This window comes from Prosopis cineraria, unplaced genomic scaffold (genome assembly GCF_029017545.1).
Source record: "Prosopis cineraria cultivar Desert tree isolate PC_DT_omini unplaced genomic scaffold, ASM2901754v1 PC2, whole genome shotgun sequence".
Classification (NCBI taxonomy): domain Eukaryota; kingdom Viridiplantae; phylum Streptophyta; class Magnoliopsida; order Fabales; family Fabaceae; genus Prosopis; species Prosopis cineraria.
In genome coordinates this window covers 38087645-38104758 of record NW_026555333.1, presented here as the reverse complement: position 1 = coordinate 38104758, position 17114 = coordinate 38087645, and the positions used below count along the sequence as shown (strand labels likewise).

At 31.9% G+C, this 17114-nt stretch overlaps 1 protein-coding gene across 8 annotated transcripts; it reads right to left on the bottom strand.

The window, feature by feature from the left end:
- Positions 1-8211: 8211 nt before the first annotated feature.
- Positions 8212-16442, bottom strand: LOC129304118 (uncharacterized). Of its 8 annotated transcripts, none has more exons than XR_008591599.1 (3): positions 14826-16442; positions 13641-13787; positions 8212-13357 (listed from the first exon to the last, which is right to left on the bottom strand). XR_008591599.1 is itself a non-coding variant. In XM_054943761.1 (2 exons), exon 1 carries the CDS (start codon positions 16339-16341, stop codon positions 14833-14835), a length of 1509 nt encoding a protein of 502 aa, XP_054799736.1. In that variant the 5' UTR covers positions 16342-16442; the 3' UTR covers positions 13794-13984; positions 14826-14832. The 8 variants fall into 8 exon arrangements, 2 of the variants coding, with proteins under 2 accessions (XP_054799736.1, XP_054799737.1); XR_008591601.1 differs by having other exon boundaries at positions 8212-9994; XR_008591603.1 differs by having other exon boundaries at positions 8212-9151.
- Positions 16443-17114: the final 672 nt, after the last annotated feature.

The following is a 17114-nucleotide window of genomic DNA, read 5'->3' as shown; positions in this document are numbered from 1 at the left end:
ATGTCCTGTTATTGATTTAATATTTTATTTTATCAAATTAAATAATTTATTATTAGAATTTGTTTAAGAAATAATTTTAAATAGAATATCACATCATTTAATAAATAAAATGAGAGCTTTCATGTTTGTTATACTTGAAAATTTTATTCTCTATACTCTCTTATTGATTTAAAAATTTGTTTTATCATATTAAAAATTATTACATTATAATTTACTTCTTAATTATTTATAATAAATATATAACAATATCTAAAAAAAATTGAAGAGAGGTGTTGTTTCCAAACTTGAAAATGCCACCTCTCTTCCTTTTTCAAAATTTTATTATAAGTTAAAATATTATTTTATTATAATTTATTTAATTAATATTAATTATTAATATGTCTTATTATCTAATAATTTAAAAACAAAGAGGTGGTATTTCTTTAGCTTGAAAGCGCCACCTGCCTACCTTGTTATTGATTTATTATTTTATTCTATTAGATTAAATAATTATTTATTATAATTTATTAAAAAAGTAATTTTAAATAGTATATCATATCATTTTATAAATAAAATGAGGCCACGTACTTGAAAATCTAATTTTTGATTCTCTCTCATTGATTTAAAAATTTCTTTTATCATATTAAAAAGTTATTTCATTATAATTTGGTTGTTAAGTGTTTATAATCAATATATAACAATATTTAAAAAATAATTGAAAGAGGTGGCGTTTTCAAATCTGAAAATTCCACCTCTCTTCCTTTTTCATTATTTTATTTTTAAAATATATAAGTATTAAATATTATTTATTTAATTTTAAATATTAAAAAATTATTTAAATGAGATGGAAATGCCACCTCTCTCTTCAAAATTATTATTTTATCAATGAGTTTAATTTTTTAAAAAATTAGAAAAGTGGCGTTTTTTTATGATGAAAGCGCCACCTCTCTCTTCAAAAATTTTTTTATCAATGAGTTTAATTTTTTAAAAAAATTAGAGAAGTGGCATTTCTCTCATGAAGAAACGCTGCCGCTATAAATTTTAATTATTTTTAAAAATTGTGAATAGTTTTTAATTCTTATTTGTATTTTGAAATTTAAAATTTTTTTATCTAAGTCGTTCTCTTCATTCAGCTGCTTATTCTTCTCTCTTATAATCCACGAGGTATCTATTCACTAATTATTGAAGGTGCTTTCGTCTTCTTCTCTAACTAAGGTTGCTTGTATGTGTATGCTAATATCAGGTTCTTTTTTTTATTGTTATTACCTCTTATCTACCTATCTATATTTATGGATCTTTATGGTTATGCTATTTATCTTCAGTTGACAATTTTTTTTTCATTATTGAAGGGTTTGTTATTTTAATTTGCTATCAAGCATATTTGTTGGTAAAATAATTCTCTAGGTATAAATTTTTATTCAGATCTAGGGGATAGACAGTGAGATCTTAATCTTTGTGTTTGCAATGATAAATGATTTAGTTTTGTCAAGTTTTAAACTTTCAAGAAGATAATGATGATAATCTTTATTAATCATTGAGGAAGAAACTTGTTAAACATTAGTCATAATTTTTTTCAATTTTATTGTTTATTTATTTTTGTTGTAAGTATTATTTTTTACAACTATATTACAAAAATTGTGGATAAACCTTATTATATCTCTTAACTAATATTTAATTTATGTTTTTGCTTTATTTTTGAGTTTTTATGACCTTGCTAAATTTATTGTAGTTTTATATAGTATGAAATTGATTATTTATTTTTGTTAATTATACAATTAAAGTTTATTGTATAAATTAACTGTATATTTACTAAGAAAATTATGTATATGAATTGATAGATATATAAAAAATTATATATATATATATATATATGTATGTATGTATATTTAAAAAAGTGATATTTTTTAATTTTTTAAAGAAATAAAAGGAGATAGGTGACATTTTTTATGTAAAAAACGCCACCTATCTTCTTTTATTTTTTAAAAAATAAATAGAGAGGTGGCGTTTCCTACACCCTCTTCCCTTTTATTTTTTAAAAGTAAGTAAAGAGATATTGTTTCTTTTTAAAAACACCACCGTTGTTGCTAGTTTCTTATAGCATTTCATTAATTAATGAAACGTCATCTAAGATCTAAAATAACATTGAATTTTATAATGGTTGATGAATACCACAAAATTAAAATTTTAAATGTCACTAAAGTCCATTTATGTAATAATAAAGGTTTTAAAAATTAAATTAATCATTAAATCAGATAAAAGATTGGTTCAAAGATTAATAATCAAATGGTGATTGAATCAATTATAATTAATTTAATATATTTTTTTTAAATTTTAAATTTTATATTAGAAATGAAATTTTTCAAATATTACAAGGCCCATGAACACGTAAAAGTGAGAGCTTGCCTCGTGGTCGACAGCTCTCCGTCCAGCTCTCTCTTCATTGTATATGAATTTTGCATTTTTGACTTTAATTCAATTTAATTCAATATAACCCCATGCGATCTCTTTTACCTCATTGGCCACTTTACTAATCTGAAAATGACATGGGCAAGTATGTGTCAGACATGTCAGGAGATCATGTTCTCATAAATGTATACTTGAGCCCAGTGCGTCAATTTTGGTTCGAAAAATATCATTCAGGAATCTTCACAATATTTCGGTGAATTATTTGAATGTTCTTTGTCCTCATAATTTTTTTTTAAAGAAATTCTACCTGTTATCGGATTACATGAGTAATTGCAGTATTTATCTTTTTTTATGTAAAAAGGATGCTATTTCTTTTATATATATATATATACATACATCTATAAAATAATCAAATATATTTAAAAGGGTAAAAGAGTAAAAATATTCATAAAGTAGTCAACCACGGACACCTAATATCCTAAAGTGAGAAAAACGATAAAAAAAACCTATAATGTTACATGAATAGGTGCAAAAATAATTAAGCCATTAACTTTGACCTAACACCACTAACTTTAACCATTAAATACTGACTGTGCATGTCACGTATCAGTTTTTGCTGATGTAAATTAATAAAGGGTTAAAAATATCCACAAAGTCATAGGCCAAGAGCAAAAATACTCATAATGTTACCAAAGTTGATGCAAAAATAATCAATCCATCTAATCCCTTAAATGTTGAACGTTTAGCTTACATTTAAGCAAAACTTGATCATTTTTTTTGCTAGTGTAGACAAAAAATATTTCTAGATGAAATTATTTAAAGGTTAATCGATCATTGCATGAATATTATGTGAGAAAATATCATTTCAACTGAATATCAAATTAAATTGTTTGTTTCTTTATAGCAATGGCGAATCATTTAAAAATTTTAAACATATCATGAATGCAATTGTTTAAGATTGTGACAATATTTTTAAGCTAGATGTGCTCAATCTTAATCTTCGATTTTGTATAACATATTTTATTATGTTAAATCTCAGGTTTTGTAGATAAGAAAAATGAGTAGAGAGAGAGAAAGGAAGGAGGAGAGATACGTCATGATGAAAAAAAATCATGTGGCATTGAGTTTGATGGATTGGTCACTATTGCACCTTTTAAAGTAACATTATAGGTACTCATACGATGATCGATCAACATCTGTAAAAATTCATCTAAAAATATTGTTTATCTACATCAACAAAAAAAGTAGTCAATTTCTGCTTAAATGTCAGTTAAATAGTCAACATTTAAAGAATTAAATGGATTGATTACTTTTGCACCAACTCTGATAACGTTATCTATATTTTTGCTCCTGGCCTACAACTTCGTATATATTTTTGCTCCTGGCCGATGACTTTGTAGGTATTTTTGCCCCTTTATTGATTCACGTTAGTAAAGACTAACACGTGACATGCACAGTCAATATTTAACAGTCAAAATTATGGCATTAGGTCAAAGTCAATAGTCTGATTACTTTTACATCTATCCAACTAATGTTGTGGATATTTTTACTCTTTTCCTCACTTCAGAATACTGAGTGCTCATGATTGACCACTTTGTAAGTATTTTTGCTTTTTTTCCCTATTTAAAAAGGTAAAAAATATTTTACAATAATCTATATATGTAAGCTATGCCTGAATGAGAGAAACTATTCGGCAAACAAAAAAAAGAAGAATGAGAGAAACTAAATATAACAATAAAGAAAGAAACAGAGGCAAAGCAAGAATCTAAGAGATCAACATTGTGATTGAGAACATTCAAGATCAAAGATATTTACTAAAGAGTCCACAAATTCTACTTCTTGTTTTCTTGGCATGTCTTCTTTGTTATAACAATATTTATTTTAAGATAATTAATTTTTTCACAATAATTGTATCTGTATGAAAATTGGAGTGCCAGACCAAATTACAAAAGATCTCAAAACCTAAACCAGACAAGGTGGAACTCGACAAGTTACAGTTCATTTGGGCTGAAATAAGTAAATCGATGTGTTTGGAGGGAGGTTTGACAGTGTTGCGCTTGCTCCTCCCACTATTCAAGATTCTCAGTAGTCCAACACCCACCACTCTGCACGACGGAACTCCCTCCAAGCAGTTACAGGCACAAACAATTATCTGCTCTCACTAACGTCAAACTTTAATTCAAAAGGGAGAACACCGTTGCCATTTATTATAAATAGGCAACGAGGCACATAAGTCACAAGATCTCAACATGCTACCAAATCTACACTACACTTGTCGGTGCAAATACTCAAATCCTAACCCTAATCATCTTCAATCTCACCCAAAGCAACTTACTTTCTCTGTGTAAACTTAGCTCTTTAAGTTAGTTTCCTAGACTTGTATAACTTCTCTATATTCATAGAGCTCCTCATTGTGTTTACTCTTTTAAATAACGCCACTAAGCTTTTTGCTCTCACATGATTCATGAAGCACATTCTATTATTCTCACTAATCATTTGACTTTTCAAGAAAATTGTGATAAAAGACTTCAAAAATTCATTTCAATCATTTGATTGCGACTCACTTTTTTTAGGACATATTCCTCTCACACGCCTAGCACACTCAAGCGCCAAAAGGATCACAACAATCCAACCCCTTCACAAAAAATCGAGCCACTAAATCTTTTCATTATTTAGAAACTAAAATTATTAATGATTTGTTGTTTTAAAATAATTATTATTAAATTATGAAAAACATGAAATGAAAAAGATACTTGCAAGAAGGAAATTAGCTTTAAAAAAAAGCTGAAGCTGTTTATATATGCGCGCAGGGGAATGTATGTATTAAACATAATTATATAAGATGAAGGGAGAGATTTTTTTTATCTTATTTATAAATTATATTATTAAATTTTTATTATAATTTATTTCTTTTACCTCCCTTAACATTGGCAAGAAAAAATAAGTTATTAAAATATATATTTAGTTGGGTGAAAAGATAAAAAATTATTAAATTTTTAATTGTAATTAGTGAGTTTTAAGATTTTTTTTGTTTTTAAATTCTGACCAAACATGTTTAAAATGACTTGACGAAAAAACCCTCAAGCCCAGAAGCCACGCAAACCACCCAACACGCTGCAATAATTGAAGGTCTTTTGCGGACTGCAGAGACAATAATTGAATTGAACAAGGACAAAAACCCACCAGAAATTCTAATAAAGAATACAAAATCGTACCAAATGAAATGGATGTGATGATAGATAGGGTGATAGAGATTGTCATCACTTTAAATGGTTGGATGTTTTAATCTCTGTCTTGTTCATATAGCAATTTAGTTGAGTAAAGTTACGCACAAAGACTGCAATTTTTTTAATGAAAATATATTTATTTCAAAAAATAACAATTATCTAGCCACAATGACTCTTGACATGTACAGGGTTGGTTTAGATGGAAGGAAAAGTACGAAGAAAATAGGGGAAAAAGAAAATTAGGAAAAATGTTCCGAAAAAGCTTTTTTTCATTATTTTTGAGAGTTTTCTCTTTTAATTTTCATTCTATTTTTTTCCCTGAAAAATAAGAAAGGATAAATGTAATTTTGTCCTACAAGACCTATGATGCTACAAGTTTCAACGCTATTTCCTTGGTCCGAAAACAAAAAGTTCTTTCTTTATTTTGATAAACTAGCACTAATTCTCCTGTGCAATGAAGAATAATAATAAAGATGATCCAAGATATCCATATTAAATAATATTGTCAAATCTGCAGACGCTTTCTATTCATTATGAAGTAACTAAATCAAATCTATCTTGTTTGTTGTCCTGGCAGTTACATGAGAAACTCAATATGCTTGTTGAGATCAAACATGAAATTGAAGATGGATTTTTCTGGACTTCAATTCAGCAACGCCTAATCATGTTATGTAAGGCCCTACGCAGATTTTGAACAAAATCCACAAATATCAAGATAAATGTGATTAAATATAAGGTTAAGGTTCAAGCCTGCTCATAAAGAACTCTGAGGAATTACTGATATCTTCAACTCAAGTATGAGTTCTAAATTGAAATGTGTTTGTGTTGAGTGACAAAATAAATGTTATGTCTAGAGTTAGTTTTTTTGCCAATTAGAATAAATATGAATACATATATTTCTATGTCTACACCTTGAGTCAAATAAAATAAAAAAAATTAATTTTTTAATCATTCAACTTTTAACTTATTTATAACTCAATCTCTCAACTATGACTCGCTGGTACTAAATTATAACTCAATCCCTCAACTATGACTCGCTGCGATTCAGTCCCTCAACTTTTAATTCACCTATAATTCAATCCTTATTTTTTAATTTTTTTAAAAAATTTTTTTATCAAATAAGAGGGATAAAAAAAATACTTATATAATATTCTAAAATACCTTCCTCTTGTTCATTGATGTGAGATATAAGCTAACGTGAAAAAAAAAATAATAAAAGTTCAGGAACTAATTTGTAAGTGATTCAAAAGTTAAGACACTGAGTCATAAGCGAGTTATAGTTGAAAGACTGAGTCACAGCAAGTCATAGTTGAAAGATTAAGTTATAAGTGAATTAAAAATTAAAAGATTAAAAGATCAATTTTTTCAATAAAATATCAATGTTTTTTTTACATTCATGATTAATGTCTGATAATATGTATCTTCATTATGAATTGGAGATTTTTGTACCATTTTAAAATTAATGGGCAAAATTACACCATTACATATTACGTTATGAATATTTTTGTTCCAAATACATTTACACATAATATAACAAACGAGACCTACAACCCTTCTTAACGAACGATAGGATTGTTATTGACCGAAAACTTCTGCACTGTTTTTTGTTTTTTTGGTTCATGTGTAGACTATACCTTACTGAGTTTAGGATGCTACTAGCTTCTGGATACATTTCCATCTTAAATGTTAAACATATTATTGAAGCGCACATATGTAGAGCGACATCTTATTAATTTTCATTTAATTGTTGGTTTCCCTTTGGACTTTTCATTACCTTTCCTCAAGCACCAAGTTCCTCTCTGCTACTTTTATCAGGCACTCAGTTCATTGAATGTAGGGTTATCGGCAAGGTTTTAAAGGCTATACTAGTCATTAAATTGGATAAGACATTAATTCAAAGATTAATGACCGAGCCATGATTGAATTAATTATAATTAATTTAATATATTTTTTAATTACATTTATTATATTAGAAATGAAATTTTACAAAATATTACAAGGCCCATGAACAGATAAAATTGAAAAAGTAGAAGAGAGACGGCGTCTTCCTTTTAATTTAACAAGGGAACTTGTCTTGGGTGTTCAAAACCACTGTAAACTTGTTTAATTTTTAAGAGTACATATTCATCATGTGTTAAATAACAAAACATGAGGCACTTTTAGGAGACTTATTAAGATAAAATTAAAATTATAAATTCTGAAATAAAAATATAAATCAATAATTTTTAAGACAGGTTAGACATATAAGATTACATTAAAAAAAATGATGCAAGATTTAAGTAAGATATTTTAATAAAGTCAAAGGAAAATAAGGGGAAAAATGGAAGTAACCAAATACATAAGATGAGCTCTGGAGGTCCCACGTAGCTACTATCAGCGAAAAATTGCCACACTTGGCCAAAACCTTTTTAATATTTTGTTTGTTGATTTTCTTTTAAAAAAACATTGGTCTACTTGTATAAATTGGAACCGGTCTGGTTATGACTGGTTTAGCTAGTTGTTGGACTAGTTTTATATACGCTAGTTTTCTTGTTATACTGAATTGGACCAAGGGCTAGATCCTGGTTAAATCAATCAGTCCAGACCACTTTTTAAAACCTTGGTTTAATGCTAGTTTTTTTTTTTTTGGGTAAAAGGGGAGGGCCAGGCCCGATGTACTAATTAAGTTAAGACAGAGAGGGGGATTGAAATCCCATACAATCATAAAGAACTAAGTCCTTCACAAAAGAAGGAGCAGTGCTAAAAAAAGAAGAAACAAGAAGAGCTTCTTTGGCAAGTCTATCAGCCACTCTATTTCTAAACCTAGGAATGTGATTAGACTTGACCATCCAATTGTTCTTCAGCAACTTAGAGACCTCGAGCACAACTTGGCTGTGAGGAGAGAGTTCATCAGGTTCAGATTCTAAAATGTCAATTAAGGCCTTACAATCAGTTTCAAGAATAACACTCTTGTAGCCCATATCCCAAGCAAGATTAAGTCCTTTTAGGCAAGCCCAAGCCTCAGCTTCAAGAGAACATTGGCCCAGATAAAAGGAAAACCCAGCAATCCAAGAGCCCAAATAATCTCTTAGAGCACCACGACATCCACCATTAGAGTCAACTTGAGAAACAGCACCGTCAATATTAATTTTAATCCAGCCACATTGAGGAGGGAGCCATAAGGAAGGCTCATTCTTCACATTTGAGGTAGAAAAATAGGTGGTAGAGAGGGATTTTCAAACAACCATAAGATGGGACACAGGGTCATAAAGCTTATGAAAACTAGCATCAAAAATAAAATTATTTCTCCATTTCCAAAAATGCCAAACAGAAACACCCCAAAAAATCTCCCAATCAGAGTCAATATGGAGTCCCATATTACAAGTCAAATTAGCATGAACCCACTCCTTAGAGGATAAGAAAAAAAAATTATTTGATAATTAGGGTGGACCGTTTGCAACCAGGAGCAGTGAGCATACTTACAGTCCCTTAAAATATGGAGAATATTTTCTTCATTCGAGTTACACCAATTGCAGAGTGGTGAAGAAAGAGCCCAAGAGCTGTGCCACAAATTTGTTAGTAGCCAATTGTGGAAGATCATCCATAGAAAAAAGGCGAATTCTTTCCTCTCCTCTCCACTTACAGATTACTTTAAAAGTGGGAGAATATAAATTTGGAGGGATCTTTTCTATAAGGAAATATGCACTTTTGAGAGTAAAAATGCCATTAGAGGAGGCATTCCAGGACATGATGTCATTACCAGCTCTTTGGGAGGGTGGAATGACAGCAATTAGTTTGAGGATTATGTTACTGGGAAGAACAGTTGCTAAATTAACAAAATCCCAAGAACCATAAGCCACCCAATCAGCAACTTTGCTTTGTTCTTCCCTAAGAGATAAGGGCCTTGTACATAGATCTTTCAGTTTTGTCCCAGGGATAAGCCAGAAATCATCAAAGAAGGAAACATTTTCTCCATTGCGAATTTGCCATTTAGTGCCTTCTTTAATTAAATCACTTTGTTGGCAAATGAAGTGCCAAAGTTGAGAGTCTCCTTTTTTAACTTCTAAAAGATCACTATCATTTCGAAGCATGTACTTGTGTAGAAGGATGTCTGCCTATAATCCTTTCACCCCAAAGATTAACTTCCATGCCAATTTAACACCACAGGCTATGTTTATAAAGGAGAGTTTTCTAAAACCAAGACCATCGTGCTCCTTAGGGAGAGACACTATGCCAATTTAAAGGAAGGATGAAAACTGTGTCCAGAAGAGCCTCCCCAAATGAAGTTCCTCTATGAAAAATGATTAATGAAAACTTTTACGACTCTTACCTTTGGTTTAATGCTAGTTATAGCAAAAGTCACATAAACTTGGGCTTCAGTTTTTGCTAATGCACAATTTGACCTGACAAGCAATCAAACAGTAAAGAACTTGAATTTGTGAAGTGTTCCCTCATGTTAGAGATGTCACCGAAAGAAGACATCAAAGCCTGATTGGTAGACTTTGATACCACACGGACCTAGAGATCCTTGTGTGTCTCAGTATTTTAAGGTATATTAATTCAAGTAAGGCTGCTCAATGCCTCTCATGGGCAAACTCAGGCTACTTTTGAGTTTTTAACCCCTTGACACTTTAACCCCACAAATCTCTAAAAATAGTAACACGGGCTCACACTCATGAATTGTTGGTCAAATTTTTTTTGGTGCACAGGTTCCTCATAAAAGCAAATGCAAAACATACTTGAATCCTGATATGATAGAAGTAAGATATTATAAAATCAAGCTTTCAGTAGAGAGGAGAAAGTTTACATAATTGAGAAAATACATTTATCTTTATTTTTTAAAACGAGTTCCACCTCACAACATAGCTAAAATCTCCTTATATAGATAAAAGGAGGAGGATCAAAATGACATTATAATTACAACAGGACAAACTGATATCACATACATACATAGGCATAATATAAAGTAAAAGCAAAAGCAATTCATTTGATTAAAGTAAAAAAAAATTATCCAAAAGTCAAAAGTAACTTTTGACAAAGACTATTACAAAACAAAACAGACTCTGACAAAAAGAGAAATGATTAAAGTAAAGCAAATTCTTTTTCTCATAATTGACGGTAAGACCTAAATTATGATAAACTCTTGTGGATGCATTCCTAATCTAATAATAGAGGGGACTCAAGAATGAGTTGTTCGTCATCAAAATTTCATCCATAACTTAAGAGGATCCACAGCAAGTGTATCTTTTAATTCTAAAAACAACTGATAGGTTTGAGTCTCTATCTCATAAGGACTCTAACTATCTGAAGGAAATGATGGATGGATAGATGATGATGCTCCATAATAAGATTCCATCCATGTAGAGTATCCTTTTTTGAACCGCAATACTAGAGAGCCATTCTCTAAAAACTTGTTATACTAATGGTAATGGATCATCGAGGAGGATGGGCTGATAAGGGATAAGATCAAGAGATGTACACCTAAGATTAGGATCGGAGAATTATTCCTTTCACATAAAAATTCTTTTAATTCACTTAAAACTAAAGTTTCATGTGCTGGCCAATTAGTTGCGGTCTTCTATAAACATACCTGTTGGCCACATAAAGATTTCCTTCGATATCAAGTTGATAAGGATGATAAATAACAAAGAAGGAATAAGCCTTACATTCATTCAATGGTTTTTTCCATAGCTCATATGGTTCAATCACTTGGGAGAGTTTCTTTCGCCATCTAGGTATTAGTGAAAACTAATTAAGAAGCTTCCAAAGGTTTGATCCTTCATTGGCAGAGTCGTAAAGGTAATGATAAATGATTAATGGTGGAGATGCAAAGGCACATGCAGAGGGTCAAGGGACCAAAGGTAACACATCGCTTGATCTAATATGGGGCCTCTAATGAAGGGTATAGCCAGCTAAGGGGCTTGAATGTCAAAGAATTCAAGCTATTACTGGATTTCAATTTTTTGAAGGTGGAGCCAAAAAATCTCCAATGGTGTTTTGATTTCCCTTGATGTGCCAAATTATAAATTTATAACAAGAAAACCGATCCTTCCATCAAAAGAGATTAGCTTCAGGGAGTAGAAGTATCTTTCTGTTCTGATCAAAGATTTTCGAGAATGAGGTGTCGTCCATTTCTATCACAAAGTGATAAGGACTAACATGAAAACTAAACTTCTCTGTGCCACATTTCACAACTAGGAGCTCCTTGTATGCTATGTGATAATACTTTTTAGAATGTTTGAATTCACCACTGACATGACCATACTAATGTCTTTTCTCGTTTTCTTCCTCTGAGTGCTGCTTCCCAAAAGTCATCGCTTACATTTGTTTGCAGAATTCTCTATCCTTTGTCAAAAATCCTTATTGCAGGAGGAAGTTGACAAACTTACTTTAAATGCTGTACAGTTTCTGTTTGGCTAAATCCTCAAGGCAATGGATTTTTTCGCAACAATCATAGAGCATCATCCTTTACCCCTACATCATTTCTTCCAGACAGCTAAAACCCTATGAAATAGAGACTTAAACCCACTAACTATTTTTAGAATTAAAAGATACACCTACCTTCGAACCCTCTCAAATGATGGATGAAGACTTTGATGAAGAACAGCTCACTCTTAAACCTCTTTCTACCAAATGGCTTAGAAAAGACGAAAAGACTTAATCGAACCTTTTATCAGCGCAGAAATACATCCACAAGAGTTAACGACAATTGAGGTCTCATCCTCAATTATGAATAAAGAAATCCGCTTTACTTTAATCATGCCTCCTTTTATCAGAGTCAATTTTGTCTTGTAGTAGTTTTTATCAAAAGTTACTTTTGACTTTTGGACAGAATTGTTTACTTTAACCCAGTCAATCACTTTTGCTTTTACTTTATATCAAGTCTAGTTATGCATGTAATATTGATTTGCTCTCTTAGAATTATGAATATGTCGTCCTGATCCTTCTCCCTTTGTTTATATTCAGTTATGTTATAAGACAGAACTCGTTTGGAAAAATACAGACCAGTGTGTCTTCCCAATTATGTCTCTATAAACTCTCTCCTCTTTCCCTAAAACTTGTTTCTATAATATCTTATTTTTGTCATACCAATTCAAATATGCTCTGAACCTGCCTCTCTGAGAAACTTGTGCTCCAGAAAGAATCCTAACAACATCCATGAGTGTAAACCCATGTCACCACGCTTAGAGATCCGTGGGCGGAAGTGTCCAGGAGTTGAGGGTCCTAAAATGGCCCGAGTTTACCCAGTTGAGGCATTAAGGGCTTGTCTGGATCAATATATCCTAAGATACATAGACACACAAGGATCTCTTGGCCTAAATGCACGAGACCCACCCCGCTAAATTCCTAACATAACAGTTCAAAGATCAAAGTATATTCCCCTTTTCAATAAGGGTCATGGGTTTCAAAGCATCTTCAGGCTTGTAAGGTTTTTAAACTTGAATACACAATTGGTCCCTCTAGTATTGTAAAAGTGTCATCTTGTCCCTCTAATTTTAATCAAGTCAATGTTGTCTTTAACATTTAAAAACAAAGGTTCAGTTTTTCAGTTATATTGCGCAGTTTTTTTATTTTTCTGGTAATAATCAGAGATGATAATGTTCTGGATAATCTGATTAACTAGACTTCAGTCATTTGATTCACATGACAAGACATATGATAAGGGATCAAGTAAAATGACTCTTCAATTATGTAACCTCCCATCTCCATTCCATTTTCCTTCTAAGCCTGAATGATTGTCACCTAGCATACTTGTGTAGCCCAAACTGTGTCCATGCATGCATGCAAGTAAAACATAAGTTCACAACTTCTTGTCAAATATTATATGACATAATTGATTAAATTAAAAAGACCACATTTTTACAATATAAGAGAGTTAAAAATGCATTTTAAGCTAGTATTTTTTTAATCTACTTACCTGGATGGAGAAAATCAACTAAAGTAGAACAAATTCAGTAAATATATGATATATGAACAAACAATATACAAGAAATATTACTGATAGAGTAATAGGGGGAACAATTATTTAATATAATGAATAATTATTACCTTGTTAAGATCAAGAGCCTTGAAAGTTTCCTCTGCCTCTACTAATTTCTCCATTTCCTGGGTCACTCTCTCAATTAATTTCTCACCAGACCAATTACTTGCAGCCGTAAATAAACAAATCCTATTACATTAACTGAAAAATTATACCTGCAATCATACAATAACCGATAATAAAAGCTAGTAAAGTCCCCCTACAGTAACTGATAATAATGGCTATGTAGTGTGGATCCGTAAGTAAAAGAACATCTTTCTGTTGGTTCATTCTCTAATTTTCACTAGAAAACCCATTAAGTTATACTACTAAAACTGCAAGAGACTCCATCATGCAATTGTTTATAATAGAACTGAAAAAACAAATACAAAGGATTAGATAATGCTAATGAGCAGGATTTGAAACAGTAGATGAGAATGAAAGCAGAATCAGCATATATATAATATATGCAGAAATCAGATGCGTCTATTTCTTTTAAGGCAAAGAAACATCAAAGATGAGGTAAGCAATTTCAACAATCGAATAATTGAATAAACTCTCTAATGTAAGCTTGTTTCTTAAAGTAACAAAGACTGTCGAGACCTTCATTTTTGCGATCAGTTTGTCTAAAGAACAAAACCGTAGAAATAAGAGCAAAATGTATTAATAATATAACCGTACCCAACATTACAAATACAGAATAGGGATGCACAAATCTAATGATCAATACTCAGACATAAAGTCAACACCAACAAATGAAAATTCACTGAACATGTCTCGATGGAGTTATATGAAGAGGAAAAATCCTTAAACTCAATTTATCATTTGTTACCCAGTAATCCAGTCACAATAAGTTGCTCCAAAGCTAATCATATCATATTCAACCTTCATTTTCGAGTCCACAAAGCCACTGCACTTGAAACCTTTTGAATGGAAAGAATAAAGTGGAATAAAAAAGGAACGAGTTTAAAAAAATAAGAAGAGAATTCTTGAACAGCCAGTTTTATTCATCTGGTATGTGCACAATACTGGACAGTTTGTTTTGGTAGGTAAATAGACTCCCTCCTCTCAGAGAAAATAAGGTCAAATGAAGTTATCAATCCTACTCCATAGGCATACATCCCACACAAGTTTATCGTCTAACACATATTCAGTTGAATAAAATGCACTAAAAGGGGCCAGAAAGAAAAGGAAAGAAAACACATAGAACATACTTGAAAATTAGGCATCACTGCCGTCCAAGGCTTTTGCAGCAAAAGGATCATGAGTTGGACCAACATCCTGCCCAATATGGCGCTGCACAAGCCGCTGCAGATCAGCCATAACCTTATGTTCCCTCTTGGCCTTTTCTTCGTAGTTGAACATAGCCAGAGCACGTTTGTCCTCTGCACTATAAACCTGGTTTTCTTTTCTAATACGAATAGCATTCATCCTTTGATGTCTACTGCCACTCATCACATATCCAAGGCTTTCAAACTTCTGAATTTCCTCCGCAGAAAGACCCACTTCACCTCTGCGAGGGATACGCTTCCCTTGCTGGACGTACTGTGCAATGGCATCACCTTCCCCGGGCCTGAGCGCCCCACCATAACTAATATGGCCCTCAGCTCTCGGCAAAGGTTGTGGTCCAACGACGGGTTCATCATCCAATGTGGGTTTCTTCTGTGACTCAAACAATTCTTTCAGCTTCAGTGCCTCAGCATTAATTTCTGGCTTCTTCACCTCGTCCAACATGATCCTTGCATCAGCTTCAGCATCCCAGCTTTCTTCTTCAGGGTAAGAATCATCACTTTTCGCATGAGACCGTCTCTTTCTCCTGCCACCTTTTGAACGAGACCCTGAAGATCGCTTATGTTTCTTGCGTGACCTCTCACGATCATCTGTAGATCGACTAGCATCAGACTCCTCACTTTCACCGTCTTCGCTGGCGTCCGAATCGCTGTGCCTTCTCTTCCTCTTCCTACCGCTCCTTTCCCGTCTACTTCTGGTTATCCTACTCTTAACCGATTTCTTTCTCCGCGGACGATCGTCTTCAGATTCACTTTCACTTTCCTCAGCTTCAGTGTCACTGTAAGACTTCCTGCTCCTGCGCTTAGAACCTGCAGTCCGTCTAATCTTCCTCCTTGAGCGTGAAACATCTGATTCAGAATCAGACTCGGACTCGAACGAACTCTTCGATTCACTACTGGCAGATTTCTCAGACGAAGATTCAAACTCCCCTTTCGATTTAGTTTCCTTGTCGGCCGAATCAGTCTTGCCCAAACCATCATGTCCGTCCTCGTCAGAAATTTCTTCCAATTTCTCCTCCAAATCATCGCTCTCGCCTCTTGGAGGACTCGGTGTAACATTCCAAATACAGCGTTTCAACATCTTCCTCATCTTTTGCCTCTTCAACCTTCTGAACTCTTCATAGCTCAAACCCTTCAACTCCTCGTCCGAATCAGAATCAGAGCGCCCAAAATCCCGGCGGCGATCTCCACGACCGAATTTCTTTGGCAAACTATCGCCATTCAGAGTTCGATGGTTGTATCTAGGGCTCCTGTTTTCAGGTGACTCCGATCGACGGCCGTAACGATCGTTGTTGGCATAGCGACCATATGATTCATAACTAGGGCTACGACGGGTTCGGTAATCATCAGAGACATCGGTATCAGGGGTGTAGCGGCCGTTTCCTTTGTTCGAACGATGCCGTCGGTCGGGAATTTCAACTGTGGAGGCTGGCCTTAGCATCGGGGTTTCTCAAATGAACTGAAAATACAAATAAGGATAAAGTAAGTGGCTCGTGATTTCTGAAAACCCTCTCCTACTTCCCCACAAAAACGTGTTGTGCAAAGCGTTGGGTTTTGGTGCTCATGATGAACATCCGTTTAAATTTATATTTTTTATTTTTATTTTATTGTATATTTATTATAAAACTTTAATAAAGTTATTTTATCATTAACATATATAGTAATATAAATGTAATTTAAAAAATTTAATTTAATATTAATTTTTTATAATTTTTATAAATTAACTATCTAAATATATTATGAATTAAATTTAACATTAATTTTTTTAAATTTTTTAAATTTTTTTATTGTAACAAATATAATACTAAAAATAAAAATAAAGATGATTTTTAAACTAACACTTTAAAAAAGTTATAATTTTAAAAATTTTAAATTCAAACTGTTCATAGTATATTTAAATAATTAATTTATAAAAATTTAAAAAAATTAAAATTAAATTGAATCATTTTACTTAAATATGCATTATTTAGATTACAAATAAGATAAATTTATTAAAATTTTATAATTTTTATTTTATTTCCTTCTTCTATTAATTGTAAGTTATCATCTGTTAATTCTAAGTTTATCATACTTTTTTTTTATTTTTGGGTCTATTAAGGCTATAATTTCTCTTCATACGACTTCTTTTTTAACTTCTATTAATATATAATTATTATTTTTAATTACATCTATTCTTGGTGTTTCAGGCCTTAGAAATGTTAAATTTAAAGTTAT

What these genes read in the sequence shown, in the direction of transcription:
- LOC129304118 (XM_054943761.1), bottom strand. Translation starts at nt 16,341, where the DNA reads ATGCTAAGGCCAGCCTCCACAGTTGAAATTCCCGACCGACGGCATCGT.